Below are 18,009 nucleotides of genomic sequence, written 5' to 3' on the forward strand. Positions count from 1 at the left end.
TTGAACTTTAAACAATATCGTGCCTATAAGACACAAAACTGTTCTTTAACAGTAACATACATTAGCATGACAAATGCTTAGGCAGGTGATATTCAAATGGAGGTACATGATAAATGAGATGTTTAAAGTTGTAATGTACCATATGGATATATAGCAAAAAAGGGTATTGGCACAGAACAAGCCATGGAGAATTCAACAGAAAGATGCAATAAAAAACAGTGCTGAATGACTGAATGAGCTCAATTCAGCACTAGTGTATGTGTGTGTGGATATGCCCTGAGCCCAGACACTATGCCAGCCCTGTATCCATTAAGGGGTTATTCATTGATAGGGGTTCTAAAGCATTTGGTCTGTTGCTTCAGAAGAAGGTGCACCACTCTCTGAATGAGAGGGGTGGTGTGATGCTGTGGTCACATGCTTCCCTAATGAGAACAGCAGCACAGATTGCTTTAGCAAGATCCCCATGAGTTGAGGTAGAGTTTAAATAGGTATGCTGATGAAGTGTTCAGGAGCCCTCCCCCTCAGTCTAAATAATTGAGTGGTCCCAGCACAGAGTGGCCAAGGCAACATTCAGTTTTGGCTCGCCGCCAAAGTCTGATGCAATCCAGTGTTGACATGATTTTACTTCATCCTTCATCTGCTATCTGTTGCACTCTCGCTGACAGATGATTTAAAAATAAATGTATTGAATTGTATACAAATAGTAATTCCTCACCAGAAAGAGGGAAGCGTACAATCTGTGTCCTGTCTTTGAATTTATACTTTTGCAGTCTAACTGTAGGAAATGTACACTCTAAAGCTTGTTTTGAGTGCTTCTGACAAAAAGCCCTGATTTTGAATCTTGACATCTGTGATGTCACTAGTGGAAAACACAAACCATAAACCATGAACATTTTTATTAAATACGCTGCATTACTTCATAGTGTGTGTGTGTGTGTGTGTGTATTTTAACAATTACCGTTTACAATTACAATTACCAGATTGCGGTATTAGTATCTACATTTAAATCCCATTCATAAATTTTAGCAGCTTGATTGCGGCTGTGGGTGTCGCTATTTTTCTGTTGAGCAGCTCACCAGCTCTGAGAGTCGATGAGTTCGTTGAGAGAACATTGCGCGTCACTAGCTCTCAACTATGGAGCACCATTTGTGCCAAAAACTAATCAGCCATTAATTTGTCAATTTGTTTGTCAATTTGTGAATATGTCAATTTGTCCTGCAATTCGTCCATAAATTTGTCAATGTATGCAGTAATTCATAAACGCATTTGTTAATTCATCTAATAATTCATTTGTCAATTCATTAATACGAAAGGCTGTATGGACCTGCAAATTTCCAATCAACCAGACAAACTTCCCAACTAACAGACAAATTTCCACCTGTCAATCTCGCACTGTGCTGGAAACACTGTAACCATTCTAGCCAATGGAACACACACTAATATTTTAATCAATGAAAATCCAGCCTCACTCAAAACTGCTTCAGCCAATAATACTGTAGTTTATTAGAAGAGCATTTCAAAAGATATTTTAACAAGATTCTCGACTCTGCTGATTCTCTGTCTCACTGCACGTAAAGCATTGTGGTATATAGAGAGTTAGGCAAAAAAAAATTCTATGGAGAGTCAATGCAGGCGTATGAAATGTTACTGGTTTGTGCTGGTTTTCGCCATGTTAAAAACATGCATAAAACTTTTGAAGTTGCCCAAGGCCTTTTGAAGAAAACAGCAACATTAGCAAATTATGACAACAAGTAGAATGAATGAGTAAATGAAAAATGCTATTTTCTGAGCACTGTCCTGTCCACAGCTGGTAGAAAGCACTAAGGTTAGGGGGGAGGGTCAGTTAGAATTAACCTGCAATTACATCTGAAGTAAAGAAAGGTGCTGAAGCAGACATAAATGCTGTATATAAACAGCAATACCACTCCAATGCATTTTAGAAATAAAAAACGAAAATAAATCAATAAAGGCCTGATCCCAGAATGGCTCACCTGCTAAAGGTTGGACCACTTGGTATGAAGGATGAGTCATGCCATCAAGGGAATGAAGGTTTGCATCCTGGCTCTGCCAAGTTGCCAATCTTGCCTTGGGATCTCAATATGGCATTGGTGTGGTGCTCCAGCAAGTTAGGGAGGCAGAATCAGCAGGGACTGCTTCTACTCAGTACGGCAGCCCCTACTGGCCGGTAAGCTTTTAAAAGCATACAGCTGCAGGGCTGGCTTTTGTCCTCCAGGAGCCAGTAGCTCGCTGACTGGCTGTCCACATCCAGGCTGCAAAGAGGCGATTGGCTTGGCGCGTGATTCTGTCACGCTCACAGGTCTTCACAATGGAACTGATGTTACTAGTCACCTGGCACTTCATGTTTCCAGTGCTATGAGGTGGCTTGACATGCTGCATGTCTGCAGTCTTAAACTGGCAGCATGGAAGTATTATATGGAATTGTGAAATCTTCTCATTCTGCCATACGGTCTGACAGGCATGTGTTCAGCTGAAAGTCACAGCATCTGTTCGAGGAAAAGGCTTTCTCCTCCATGGCTGTTGTTCTTCTTGGTTTACACAAAGCTAATTAAACTGTGAAAGTCCACCTCACTAATAGCCTAACGGGTGAGATAAATGGACAATTAGCAGCAAATTGACAAAGCTGCTGTTTGTATTCTCCTTGGGCAATAAGTGATGGACATGTTCCTTGATACCACAAGCTGTGCTCAGATATTAACGTGTTGGGACGTGGAATGCATTACAAAAAACGTATAGCTTGGAAATGCTGATTGCAATGGGTTTTATCCAATAATTATACATTGTAATCTTTATTGACTATTAATACAATCATCATCAGGACTATCATCATCATCATAATAAACTAGCGCCCTGCAAAGACTAGTTTAGCAATGTCACAATTGTTTTATTCCTCTCAGAATGCCTGCCTTTGAGCTTACTTCAAACTATAGCCCGTTTGTCTTGTTTCGTTACCACGTTTCTTTTAAGTACTAATGAACTCCTTCCCTAGTTGTCAGTCTTTCAAGTTTGACTTAATAGTTTGAAAAGTTTTTGAAGTTTAAAGCCTCAGGCCTGCCAGGGAGATCTGATTTGCTTCCTCCTCCCCCAAACACAGGGCCTAGTACCCTCTCCAGGACATGATTGCACTGAGACTGAAACAGTTAGCTGCACTTCCACTGCACAGTTCAGTTTAGCTGAAAATTAAGAGTTTAAACTGGTTTTCATGAGAGAGAGAGATATGAAATGAAGAAATGCTCAGATAGGTAAATGTGGTTGCAGGAGGTGATGGGGGGCAGCCTGGATACTGACCGAGATGATGTCTTTTCATATGCTTAATCAGTCTTAGAGTTACCAGAAGCCCTGGGAAAACTGGGATAGTCCCAGTTTTGAGACTTCATTTTTTGTCTCAGTCAGAAACTGTAAAATTATTAAATTGTCCCAGTTTTGCTGTTAAAGTTACATTTTACATGTTTAAAAGGTAATAGCTGATCTATTTTTTCTAAACTGGCTTTTTGTTCATTAAACATGTTTTGGTCAGATGACAATGAATTGTTTATTGTATGGTTTGTAAGTGTTCAGTGGTTACCTCTAATTAGGTTGATAGTGAGTGAGAAATACACTCAACTTGATTAGAGGGTAACCACTGAATATTTATAATTAGAAAACGATTGAGTGTGAACAGCCAATCAGCTTCTAGATCTAGCAGGATTCTATTTTGCATAGATGCCCGCTGGAACGTTTAAATGTTTAACTGTGATTTAAATTTTAAATCAATCCGCCCATGAATATCGGCTTTTTCTCTTAACATTCTAATCTACAACTAATCTGATAACATCAAAAGCTACGCAAACATACTTTCTGACACTGGTCTAGAGACAAGTGAAATCATGTCTGTGACAGGATGTCGTAATGAAGGCTCAATTCGCAGCTACTGGACAGCAAATCAACAGGAAAGCACATGATTGGTCCACAATTATGTCCTCAGCTGGATCCAAACAACACCCTCCCTCAAAATCAGCCAGTCAAACTTCCAACGCTGTTTCAGGTCTTTCCGCACAAACCAATCCACTCCCTGTCTGCGCTGTCAGTGCTTCAATTGAACCAGTCTCCCACACTGGTCTTACTCACTTAATCTGATCAAGTGAGCTGCAATGCTTATTAAAGGAAGACAGCTGCAGATCCACATGATGACTGTGCAACAGTTTTTTTTTTTTTTTTTTTTTTTTAAATCTGTTTCCCTTTAGCTGTGCATGATACCTGCATTTGTTCTGTAGAAAGTCATGTGGGGCAGTGCCCTTTCACTACCTGCTCCAAAAGTATAGAATACAGAACATGTGAAGTGATGCTAAACAAGCTTTACACAAGTAACCCAGAAACCCTTGATACCAGGGTAGCTCCAAAGTGACCGTTTAAACCGCTAGAATACCTCCAGCTTTTACTGTTTAAGAGGGCGTTGAAAAAAGGTGTCTATTCTACTTAAGTGCCTTACCGGGACTACTTTTGAATGTGTCTTTGCTTCCATTCCAGTCCAGTGATGTGCTGCTGAAATTCACAGACTGAGCTCAAGGTTCTAGATAAAAGATGTTTGAGAAGAGGCCACGTCAAAGGAGCATAGTAAAGATCCACCAGATAAAATAATTTTTATTAAGATTTTATTATGCTCAATTTATAAGATATATCTATATATATAATATATATATTATATATATATAATATATCTATATATATTATATATGCAACCAGAACACTGCATATATAATAACTGGTGAGCAATGATTTCAATAGGCTCATTAACACCAGCAACAGAGCAGCGTGAGCCAATAACTCACTGACACAGACTAAGAAGAGTGAGCCCCTCACAACAAGCAACGCAGAACTTTACAACTGGCAGGAAAAACATTGCACACCAGAGAATATAAAAAACCCTGCACTGTGTGTGTATGTGTGCTGAATGAGAATTGAATGCCCACTCTCAGGGTTTATGTAGCATCCCACCCGTTGGGTCATCTTTAAATTGTATCACATACTACCCCTTGCATTATTCTCTCTCTCTATCATTCTTTTCTTAAAGTGTACAAACAGCTTGAATAGCATAAATATTTATCAACCAAATTTTACCTTTACGAATTCCAAGATTGAAGCAAACAGCAAGTGCTCTTTTCAGTGCAATTCACTGGAAATAAACTCATTTGTGACTGCTGCTAGAAAGTGGTATTTATTTGGCAGTCTCTGTATTCTGGACAGACGGAGCAGTGAATAGAACGTCTAGCTAGAGTTATTACTGGGAATATGAAATCTGCTGAAAACGCTTGTTCTGTTCCATTAGGCTTGGTTCAAGAATTCTGCTTGACATCACAGGCTCTTACTGCAATGCACTGCTATTGAACCATTATTTTTGTATTTCCACTAAACCTTATCTATAGAACTGGAACTTGAAAAGATAAACAGTTCAAATGCCAGCATTTTGGATTCTTGGGAAGGGTCTTGTTTTAAGAGATCATTGGAATGGTTGACCAGGCAAATGCAAGACCACCCCCCCCGGATTAAATTCTGTAAATGCATTTACACTTGGTGCTAGTAGAGTTTATAGATGAGATGTGGTAGGCCTTAGCGGACATGCTATTGGCCAGTGCTTGTCCAATGATAGAGCGGATTCTTTAAAGTGAGAATAGCTATTAAGGCATTCTCAGGCAGAGGGAGCCTACAGGGTTCCAAACAGGAAAAGACGCCACAGATGGAACTGTGAAAGATCTTCACATGACTTCCCCATTCTGATTAAATGCAGTGTGTGTGTGTGTGTGTCATTCTGCAGGAGCAAACTATTGTTTTTAGTTGTGGGCTCAATAGTGCCGTACCCTGGGCAGTGGAAACACACAGCAGCTTAAACAAAGGAGTTCTGATGCTTTTAAATGTGTTCAGCTGTAAGCTTTGTATATTTCTGAAACCGATTTTTGAAAATAAGTTTTAATAACAAGTGCCTCTGCTGAATAATATATTTAAGATGAGCATTTAGTCTTTAATTCCATTAATTTGTGATGGTTTGTATCTATAGTCCATACTGGGCCAGTACTACTGTATGCTGATATTATAATACGGGCCCAGTTCATTTAAATACCTTATTTGACTTGTGAAGCTTACCAATAAACTACTATCTCCAAAAATCAGATTGTAACGGTGGTTCCATGAATCGGATTACAATTTTTTTTTTAAGCTGTCGCTGTGAAATACGACCACTAATCTTAAATACACTAGGACAACAATCACAAGTCAAGACTGCTTTGTTGATGTATTTTATTATGATACGGGGAGTCGGATAATAATAATAACAATAAAAAATAAAACTATAAAAAATGACCACGAATTAACAGGGAACTTATAAAAGGTGTAGCCTTGCATTAGACATACAAAGAAACAGATTGGCACACATAAAACATAAAAAAAGTATGTCATGAATATACTTTTGGCTTTGTAAAAGGGCATTATACAGCTTATTGGTTAGGGTAATCCTTCATTAAAACAGCAAAATCTCATGCTATTAGTCACACAGTTAGTTTTCAGATTCAGTAGCTTCATAATAAAATGGGTAACGTTAAAACTAACTTGATTATGAATGCAAAGATAAACAACTTCCACTTGTTTTTGTTCTTGGGGTTTATCTTGCCAGACAAGCTGAAATGTTAATGTAATACTTTTCAAAGACACCTCCACACCAAACAGCTTCACTTCGAGCTTTGAAATCTTATCAACCTTCCAAACTATTTTCATACTAAAATATATTATTGTATTAATACAAACTACAGTATTATACACTACATTGTGTAATAAATAACCATAAAGAAATATAAAAATAAGACACATAAATATAAATGTTTTCTAAAACTAAACTGTTACATGTATCAGTGAGTATGGTATTAATACTGCCATTCTTTAAAACATACAGTACACATTTTTTTGCATGAACATAACAAATAAAAAATAAACCCTAAAAAATAAAACAACATAATTAAAAGTAATACTGACAGGTAAACCCAGCTAACACTTAATATTTTGGGACCACATTTACCAACTTTTGTTATTTGAAGTACAGGCTAGCTTGTCATAAGCTTGAAGCAAGTGCATTACTTATCCAAAATGGACAGATATAATGTGGCAGGAACTTTACACAACACTTTTTTAACTTAGTAATTGAGACGTTTTTGTTTCAGTTTCCAGGCATTAGCCAAACCAGAATTCATGCAGCATTTATACATAAGAAACACAAATGACCTCACTTCACTTTGCTCGTGTATTTAGAACATCTGACAAGGCTTGAGACAATGGTCAAACCGACTATCACTCAAACACATTTGAGTGAATATGGGTCCTGCATTAAAACTGGTGATGGCCACTTATTGAAAATAACACTGTTCAATGGCACTTACAGCACAGAGGTCCTGCAATAAGGCTGGGGGATCAACAATATACCTCACCTTACTTCATTTGAACTCTGAACACTGACTGGAAAAAAAAAAAAAAAAAAAACAAACAAACCCACTGGCTTTGATAGTCTGTTCCCTGCATGGAATTTCTCCTTACAATATCAATCGCCACATTGATTTATTTTTTGTCCCTGACATCTTTAACCTTTTTAGGGCTCGCTTGTTTAAGGCTAGCAATCCACTTAAACAAATGGTATTCTAAACTAAGCCCACACGCAATAATACTGAAGGGTAGACAACACTGAAGCACGTTGCTTGCTTAGGTAAACCAGGGGTTCTGTAGTGCAGAAGTTCTTTTCCTTTCTAACTTAATAAAATACTGATTTAACAAACTTTGTTGGCAATAAAAAGGTATAGAAATCTCTCCCAACTGTACAGCTTAAAAGGTTATAACACGAGTGAAGAAATTAATAACACTGATAAAAGAAATGATCCAGGATGTCTTAGTAATAAAACATCATCTAAAACCTGTTAATTCTGGCTTTCAAAGTCAGTATATGGAACTTTTTTTTTTTTTTTTTTTTTTTTTTTTTTTTTTAAACTTCCTGTATTTTTACAAACTTAATTTCTAATACTGAAAATGCTCCTGTGGAAAAGTTACTAGTTTTTGAGATTCAGGCACACCTGGATTTATACACAGTAGTGAACTGAAACACAGCATCCAAGCTACCGCGGTTTCAACAATAACATTTATATTGTAGAGTAAACGCTCAGTTTTTTTTGTAATTATTTTCTTCTGTTTTAGAAAAATAATCCATTACATTTCATATTTTATTGTTGTCATCGTCGATTTTTTCTGGCGTTTTTTCCTCTTCTGAATCCTCCCTGTTAACCTGCGGAATCTCACTTGGTTTTTCATCTGTGCCCATTTCCTTTTCACCTGCCCCCTCTTCTGTCTCCATTTCCTCCCCGTTTTCTTCCTCATGTTCTTCTGAATCCTCCCTGTTGACCCCTGGAATCTCACTTGGATTTTCATATGTGCCCATTTCCTTTTCACCTGCCCCCTCTTCTGTCTCCATTTCCTCCCCTTTCTCTTCCTGATGCTCCCCTGAATCTCCATGTTCCTTTTCTCCTACTTGCATATCTTCGCCTTCCTCCTTCATCTCTATGTCCTCCTTCGTCTCTGTCTCCTCCTTCGTCTCTGTCTCCTCCTCCTCCTCTTCCTCCGTCTCCTCCTCCTCCTCCTCTTCCTCCTCCCCGCGTGTGCTGCTTTCTCTGTCGTCTGAGTCCAGGAGGGAGGGAGGGGAGGCAGCCCGACTGCCTGACAGCTGCTCTCCGGGGAGGATCTCCCCCGCAGCTCCGGGCCCCTCCCCCTCCTCCTCTTCCTCGTTGAGCTCCAGGCCCTCGCGCTCCTCGGCCTCTCTCTTGCAGTAAGAGTAGCGGTGGTTCATATGCTGCGAGTAGGAGCCTGAGTGAGAGAAGCGCTTGCCACACTTGTCACACTGGTACGGTTTCTCCCCTGAGTGCAGTCGCATGTGTTCTATCAAGTGGTGCTTGTGTTTGAAAGCCTTGTTGCAGATTCCACACTCATGAGGCCTTTTACCTGGAAATTAGAAGGGAAAAGAAATGGTGTCGGTATCATGATTGTGTGTGGCCAAATCAGAATACACCAATTACCAGTGTAATGACTCTACAGCGGGGTACAGGACCTCTGTTGGTATTCTTCTTGTTGAGATTCATGTTGTATCAGAGATCTCAGTCATCACACCCCGGTCTTTTAAAAAAAAAAGTTGCCTCAATGAACCCTTTCAGTCCTGAATTATTTTTGTCAAACTGAAGAATAAACTCCTTTAATGAATATACATGAGAACGGGACAAACAATATATATTTGTACATTTATTTCTACACGACCTCAGACTGGGCCCTAGGAGTCCTGTGAGGTTCTCACGTGATTTCTGATGGCATGTATTAACATACAGCGCTAAGATAAGGCAGGACCTTGAGGTCCCTCCAGGACTGAAAGGGATAACCCTTCACCACCATGTCTAGCCTCACAGTAAATCCACTAGGGGCAGTGTTGAGGGGCCAGGGAATTGGTCATACCTTGGGCTGAAAAAGAGGATAATGCAAAACAAATGTAAACAGATGGAGCCTAGCACAATGTTTCCACTTACAGAAAAGCTCTATGGAGATCATAAAGCATCACAAATATAAGCACCCTGCAATCTTATTCACATTAATTGCACCCCCCAGGTCATTCTGTTTGGGCACTACGGTTATCAATGCAAAACGTAACAAAAAGATAAATAAAAAAAATAAAAATTCCAGTAGGAAAAGCAGCTGCGAATCACCTGGTCTAGTCTCCCTGATCAGTATACAGCTACAATCATATACCTAGTAGGACACTTTATTCGGAGAACTGCTTGTAAGAATGCACTGCTGTCACTAAACTGTTTAAGAGAATCACCTGCAGTAAAAAGTGAACACTGGCAGCTCATCTGTCATCTTAAAAGCCAACGCTGTTTCATTTCAATAATTTCAGCAGTGTCTCGGGATCAAACAGCTGATGCAAGTGAAGGAATTACAGCAAGCAGAGACTATTTTAGGAGGCTGTGGTATTTGCAACGAGACACTGAAATAATATTGATACGTACATGGAAAAGACAATTGAAATGAAAGTCTTGAACTGATTTGCCAATACATAGTACCTTTCTCCCCTCAAAATATATGAGTGCACACAATACCAATTGCAATGTTAGTAAGTTTCCGTTTATTGATTCCATAATTGGTATAAGCATGCCTAGGTAACGTTAAGCCATTTTAAAATTCCTGTTGCTTTCTCCTCTAGCGCGCTGCAGAAAGAAACAGCAACACAGAGCAGTTGAGTGTAAAAATACATTGCAGTTGTGAGGTTATATTTTCCACATACCTGTGTGCTCATACTTGTGTCTCAAAAGGGAGCTACTCTTCTGGAATATTTTATCACACAGGTCACAGGCGTACATGCCATGTTCTGTTTTTCTCATCTTCTTCCTGGGAGGAGTAGAGTCTGAGTCATTCTGATCTTCGACGGTTGAGACGCCCTCGGAGCTCGTCTCTTGCCTCTCCTCCTATCAATAAAACAAATCATTGTCTATTGATTGATTGATTTATTTTTTAATTTGTGGTTGTTTTTGTGAAAAGCCTTTAAAAATCACCCCGTCTGATTTAGGTTTCAAAACAAAACAAAAAAAAATCAACAGATTCAGGTCCATCTGGAGTACAATGTTCTTGTAAATGTGTTTTAAAATGATTGGTGTTACTGTACACTCGGGAGTTAGAATACATATGCAGGATGCATACATTTTTAAACATATTTTTGTCCTTTGCAATTTAAGCAATTTCACAATGAGGTCAATGAGTCTAAAAACTCCTCCAGTCTCTGTTTGTGTGACATGAGACTGGAGCAGATGCTCTCCCAGCAGCCGATGCCTGCTATTCAGTTACAGGAGCACGAAGGCTCTTAACCACACTGGGATCTCTCAAATTCCTTTTCTCCAAGCATACAGCTGCACTGACACCAACTCTCTAAGCAAAGGCTACTGGAGATGCAAAACACAGCAATGAAGTCCACCACTTTCTATTGCCTGCCTGCGCTACTAACGTGCATTACTGTAATGTCAGGCTTCAAACTATATTGTTACTGTTCTGCACATAAATGACAATGGGGAATATTTCTATCTTAGTTAGACAAAACAGTCTGTCTAACTAAACCTGGCATTACAGCAGCACCCAAAAACAAGGAAATGCTCTGCTACATGTATGAATGAAGAGATCTCCTATAAACAGCATGCTCCAATGGGAACAGTTATATGCAGCATTTCTTCTAGCAATTGAGTAGGCAAGGTTTATTTGGTAAATTCAGAGCAATCAAAATAAATCCTACAATTCCCTGACTTGTGTAGTATAGAGAAATGAGATTGGTCTCTGAATCCTAATGATCAACTGCCTCTATCTGGAAGGGGATACTTCACCGAGGATAGCCAGTCTACAGTGAAGATAGTCAGGGCAGAAGTACTTGGTACAGTAGGTGCACCGCAAAAAACAAACAAATGAATGGAACTGACCCTGTTGGAACTAAGCTATACATTTGCTGTGGCATTCACATTCCGTTAAGATTCTAATCCCAAGCACTCTCTCAGTCTTCAGTGGAAAGAATTTCAGGAAGTACGCTGGTATTGTGCGCTGTATTTTTGGCAGCTATTCCGATCTCCACAGAATGCACTGAGCCCGAGGAGCAGCAGATCATCAGAGTGGCTGGGGAGAGGTAAACTGTTCAGCCTCCACCCCTTTAAGACATTGGGAATCAGTTGCTGTTTCTTCACCAAACAGCGGCAGAGGAGCTCTGCAAAGGAGCTGGGCCTGTGGAGAGCTTTCATTGCTGCACAGCTTCTCTTTACAGGGAGAAGTGAAGACCACAGATAACAGTTACACGGTATGTACACAGGGAAGAGAGGTATATCCTGTGCCCCTTTATTTTGGTTTGGGATTTTAAGACATTCAGAATAAAATCAGGCAGGAAAGTGGAATAATTTCTGACCTTACTAGAATGTGGCCAATGTATCTAATCTCATACCACTGATTTACACTGACGCTGTGCAAGGGGTTCTTAAATGTCCCTAAAGCAGACTGGGTCTCAGTGTATATTCATATTCAAAAGGATGGTATTTCCATCAGCACCAGGCCCTCTAATACAGCAAAAACAGCACAAAAATGTCATGCTTCGATTTGCGTAATATTGCACGTTTAAGACCGTATCTGTCCATCTCAGATGCAGAGAAGCTGGTTTCTTCAGAGACTCCAGCTGGTACAGAATTCAGCAGCTCAGGTTTTAAACAGAACAACTGGATCTGAGCATATAACCCCAGTCCTGGCCTTGATTTTAAGATTTTACTTCTTACCTACAGGGCACTTAATGATTTAGTTGTTAAATATCTAAAAGACCTCTTACATGTTTATGTGCCCCGCAATCAGCTGATCTAAATCTTCCCGTGGTTCCTAAAGCTAGGCTGTGGTTGATGGGTGACCAGGCTTTTTCTTGGTATGGAACTCACTGCCACTCACCGCAAGGGAGGCCCCCTCTCTTGATGTTTTTAAATCTCGCCTGAAGACATACTTTTATGCTAAAGCTTTTTTTAATTTTTTTTTATTGTTATAATTGTTTTGGTGTTGATTTTTAGTTTTGCTGGGTTTGTTGTATTGTTGCTGTTGTACAGTGCCTTGAGAGCTCTTGAAAGGCGCTTTATAAATTTAATAAATGATTATTATTAGTAGAATTCAGTAGGAGCAGACAGCACCTCTTCCCTCAGCACCTAATCTTCCTAAATTCCTCTAACTACTGAAGCTTGCTCTGCTTCTATTGCAGGGACAAAAATGAAAGTTAAAGCTTTTTAGTTTTATGGATTTCTTTTAACTACATTACTGTCATACCTTGCAACTCTAAAATATGTTGAGATGTATTTTAAGGGCTGTTTACACACCTGGCTTCCATTCGCTTGCACTGTTTTCTGCTGGGCTTCTGGAACTGCAGGACTGGTGTCTAAAGTGGAATATGTGTAAGTAACCTGTGGAATTAGTATAGTCTGTTGGTTGGTACCCAGAGCCCTCAGACACGGGACACTGCCCTGGTCGGTAATGGCCACAATCGCAGGTAGCTGAGTGGTAACTGTGGGTATAGCAATGTTAATGGGATTGGCACTTGGTGGGCAAACATAAACAGGATTTGGGCTTGTATTAATACTGTCACTTTGCGGCTGCTCCTTCTTTGTGCAAGTTAGGTTCAAGGGTTCTTCCTGAACGGAGTAAACACTGTTCTGATAAACACTGGTACTGGTGGCCTGTTCCATTTCCTCTCTGGGTTGCTTTGGTAGTGATAGGTCGAGGGGTTCTGCCTGTGCCCCTTCCTCAGTGTCCTCTTCTGTCTTCACGAGCACAGACCCGGTTGAAGAGAGATTTAGTGGTGATGGGGAAGGTGTGTTAGTTCTGGAGCTATTTGTTTTCATGCTTGAAGGGGTTATTAAAATAACTTGGGTTTTAGTCAACTGAAGTGGACTCTCTGCGGTTGTCGTGCTGTCCGGTACATCTCCTGCAGGATCTAAACTATTCTGAGTTTCACCACTTTCAGAAGAAATGTCCTCGTGTTCAGACGGACTGGTAGCTCCCACATGGATCTGCCCAGTCTGCATCTTTTCAAACCACTTCTTTACCACGTCTAGTGGTAAGCTTACTGAATCGGAAATCTTCGAGAGCTCCTCTGTGGTAGGCTGTGCATTCAAGGCATAATATGCCTTTAGGAGTGACAAGAGGTTCTTTAAGGGGGGCTGGCCGAGGGATAGACTTCCTTCAGCGGTGGGGGATGAAACAGTGGAATCTGTTTTCTCGGCATTCTCTCCATTAACCTGAGAAGTCAGAACACCACCTTCACTTTTCAAATTACAGTGCTTAATCTCTTGAAGTGCATCCAAACCACCAGGACAGCCATCGCACAGAAGACACGTGCTGCTGCTGTTTTCAGTCTTGGGAATTTTGCTTTTCCCAGGCTTAACAGTGAGGTCTTCGGGTAACTTCTCAGTTTTAAAGATTTCTACGGGGCTGGGGTTCTCCTTCTTCAAGCTCTGTGGCAGAATCTGGACTTGGCTGGGCTGCTGCTCCAAACTGTAGTTGATGATGATTTTGGTTGTTCCATCTTGATCAACCAAAGGAAGACTGAATGCTGAGATGAGGGAATGGCCCCCTGGCTGGACTCCACCTTGTTCTTTGGCTGCATTGGCGTGGGCGCTCTCTAGGACTTGACGGATAATGTTCCCATCTACGGCTACTTTGAGAACATTCTGGATGTCGCTTAGGTTGATGCTGATAGGGGAGACCAGCCCAACAGCTGGCAGGACCACAGCTTGCACCACACCCTGGGATGAAGTTGTGGTCTGCAGCGGAGTGCCACCGTTGAAAGCCCCGTTTTGCAAAGGCGTGGCACAGCTGATTCCAGAGGTCACCACTATTGGTTTGTACTCGTAATCCACAGGTTCGACTTTGATTTGGTTGGCGGGAAGCTGTTCTTGTAAAGGCTTGCTGTTGTCGCCTTTCTCCCGGAGCTGTGTTCTGGCAGGGGTGCTGGGCGATGAAGAGAGGGACGGAGAAGGGCAATGAGATGTCTTGCCCGCCGGCCGGGGACGTCCGTTCACAGGCATCACACTGATGCATTTCTTACTACTAATGTGTGAGCTGTAAGAGCCGGAGTGGGAAAAACGCTTCTTGCAGTTCGGGCATTCATAGGGCTTCTCCCCTGGAAAGAACGAGAAAGAATGGAAATAAATACAACTGCTGGGACATTTTGTGACTCAACACTGAATCACGTTTTAAGCACGAGTTGATAAATTCCATTCTATAAGGCTAATTAGGATGCAATCACCTCACAATTGTGTGAGAAAATAAAAAAACAACAACTACTCACCTCATGCCAGGAATACAGCAGCTTTCTAGGCTGAACCATAACTAGTTGCCGGGTGTTTTTTTTTTTTTGCATTCATTCATTAATGAAACGCGTTTTAGAAAATGGGTTACTAAAAATATGTTCTGTATTTACTCAAATTTAAGTCACACTTTTTTGACTGAAATAAAACTTCAGATTTAGGGGGAAGCAACTTTGATTCAGGGCTTTTTAGTTATTCTGTCGCGCTTGAACGGTAGCTACTGTACATAGTAATGCTCACTACAGTAAGTACTCCTGATACCAGTATATTACAATGGCTACATGGAGAACTTCACGCAGATTTTATGATGCAGCTTTTGAAAGAAAAGTCATCTTTTTTGCTATTTTTGCTTACAGAACGTGACAGAAAGTCACACTGGCCAAATTAAACTGAAATAAAGTTAAAGGTAATTTACCCTTTACCAGCTACCATAAACTGCAAGGACTATCGTTCAATACTGTAAGTGCTGAACTGTACCTATTTTCTTTTCCCATTTGTAATAGTGGGTGACTTACTCTAATAATTTAATGTACAGTAATACATTGTTCCATGCTGGCTCCTAGAATTTAAAAGGTCTTTTAATCATTAATCATTGTGTTTTATCATTAAAGAGTTAAGTGCGACTTAAATTTGGGGGTGTGATTTGAATTTAGGGGCAACTTAAATTTGAGTAAATACGGTATGTGTGTGTGTGTGTGTGTGTGTGTGTGTGTGTATATGGATGAAGGCTGAAGCCATTAAAAAAGGCATAATACCACAGCAGTGACGTCAAAATGGCATATTCATCTTGAAGACTATACTTGACCTGTGACCCATATCTGACTCCTGTGCACCCCGAGACCACGTTCAAACACAAAATGTCTAGTTTTCAATCACTCGACAACACCCACAATTCGTGGTTTTTAGGCACTTTTAACAAATCTGTCTCTGTGAAGATTTACAATCATCCTCCAAAGGGAGCACCAAAACAAGTGCGCGAGACAAATAATCTTCGACTCTGACAGCGACTAAGAAAAAAAGCAAACCCCATTTAAACACCTTTTCCTTAAAAATATGTTATTTTTTGTTCCTGAATTATCTGAATTATTCTTTAATATTTGACTTAATTATTATTATTATTATTATTATTATTATTATTATTATTATTATTATTATTATTATTATTATTATTATTATTCATTATTATTTAGTTGCAATTTCAACCTTAACACCTGTGCATTATCTTTTTGTTTTATTACAGATACTAATACTCACGTATTATAAAAAACAACAGATGGGCTTCAGTGAGTTAAAGAAATAATTCCACCTTGGTTTCTGTGACAGTTTATAAAGTGCTTGACCGAACGGTCTCATAGTGTATTACATCACATAAGCCCTAGATGGAATTATTTTCCTGTAACTCACTGAAGCCTCTCTCTCTCTCTCTCGCACAATAACTCTATGCATTTTTCATAGATTTTCTATGAATGCACTGATTTCTTCTTTCTTCTTCCAATATTTCATGCAATCATTTTCATCTTAAAACATCATGTCCGGTAACATAAACCGCTTCTGTAGAGAAAGCCGGAACCCCTGTTTCTGCCACCCATAGTGTCAATACAGTATGAGGGTTAACAATGGTCCTGACAATCTATTGCCAGACTCTTAGTTAGTGTTTAAGCAGCTGAAAGCTAGGGTTCAGTACTTACCACTGTGGATACGCAAGTGCTCCTTTAGGTGGTGCTTGTATTTAAATGCCTTTCCACATTCAGTGCACTTAAACTTCCGATTACCCCCAGACTGTACTACATGACGCTACAAAACAAATTCATACACATTTTCAATTTCTCATGTTACATAAAAATGCTGATCTATGCATTTACGCTTTGGCTAGACACCAGGTAACCAGATACTGAATCCTCGCTGAAATACAGCAACACTAACATGCACACAAGGTACAACTGGCATTTCATAATAGCTGGATATAAATCTTAAATTACAGTAAAATAGGCATTTTAAGTTAATGGCAGTATTATAATCTAGGACCGTGCTCACTTGTGGCACTGAAACAATCCTGAAACATGTTCCAATACTGGGCTTGAATTATTTAGTGGAGCTTCAATAAAATATTTAAAAGACCTGGCTTGGACAAGGGATGGTTGTTTTTTTTTTTTTTTTTTTAAAAAACACCCTACCTGATCCCGCCCAGATTTGTGTGCCGTCATGTGACGTTCAAGTTGTGTTCTGTAGGCAAACGTGTAACTGCAGAGGGAGCAGCTGAAGTTGTCTTCATTCTTCTCGTGCCGGTACTTGATGTGTTCTTTCAGAGAGGTGTATCGCTTGTATCCTCTGTCACAGTACGGACATGTGAGCAGCTGTGAAAATGCATCTGGAGTCCCTGTGCCGGATAAAACAAGAACAAGAAATAAACCCCCACTCGCAGAACACGCTATAGAAACACTTGCTCTTTCACCCACTTCATTTCAATTGAAAATAATAACCATGTGTTAGTCGCTGCTTATCTTCCAGAGAGAGGAATCGATATTCAAGGAGAGTGTTTTAGGTGAAGGGAGAATTCAAAAACCATTCAGTGTCAGTGATTGCAAGGTTGGAACAAATAATTGGAGTTGACTGACTTTTGAATGTCTCCTAATGATCTGGATTGAGGATGATGTGAAATCAGAAAATTACAAGCCTTCAATCCAGGTAGGAGAAATTAGCTTTTTTTTTTTTTTTTTTTTTAAACAGACTGACACTGGAGATGCAACAGGATTGTAACCAAGTCGATTTTATAAAGGAGACCAAGCAAGTGAAAAAGCAAAGCAAAGCAATACAATCTTTTTAATGGTAACTGCTCCTCAATACAGCTTAGTGCTTAATTTATTCTTCAGGAGAACTTTGCACTGGTCAAGAGTCAAGCAAACTTCTTTTGAAAAATAATAAAAACCACTGGGAATTCTGATTACCAAAACTGAAAAAAATGACAAAAAAAAGATGGACCCCCCCCTCAACCCAATTTTGCTGGTCTATTTGACCTCAGATAAAAGGTAGTTCCTTTCCTGCCTAAATTAAACTACATGTATGAAATCTGCCTGAATTTTAAAGT

At 39.8% G+C, this 18,009-nt stretch overlaps 1 protein-coding gene across 4 annotated transcripts in view; it reads right to left on the reverse strand.

Moving 5' to 3' along the window:
* Positions 1-7,200: 7,200 nt before the first annotated feature.
* LOC121314097 (zinc finger E-box-binding homeobox 1-like) overlaps positions 7,201-18,009 on the reverse strand; it is an 80,128-nt gene continuing 69,319 nt past the window's right edge. For all 4 annotated transcript variants that reach the window (XM_041246987.1, XM_041246986.1, XM_041246989.1 and 1 more), the window contains 5 exons: positions 17,099-17,301; positions 16,613-16,718; positions 12,936-14,737; positions 10,346-10,526; positions 7,201-9,018 (listed from right to left, as the gene is read on the reverse strand). In XM_041246987.1, the coding sequence (XP_041102921.1) occupies positions 8,240-9,018; positions 10,346-10,526; positions 12,936-14,737; positions 16,613-16,718; positions 17,099-17,301 (3,071 nt within the window). In that variant the 3' untranslated portion in view covers positions 7,201-8,239. The remainder of the gene's footprint in view (positions 9,019-10,345; positions 10,527-12,935; positions 14,738-16,612; positions 16,719-17,098; positions 17,302-18,009) is intronic.

The sequence above is a fragment of the Polyodon spathula genome, chromosome 4, assembly GCF_017654505.1.
Source record: "Polyodon spathula isolate WHYD16114869_AA chromosome 4, ASM1765450v1, whole genome shotgun sequence".
NCBI classification, from domain to species: Eukaryota; Metazoa; Chordata; class Actinopteri; order Acipenseriformes; family Polyodontidae; genus Polyodon; species Polyodon spathula.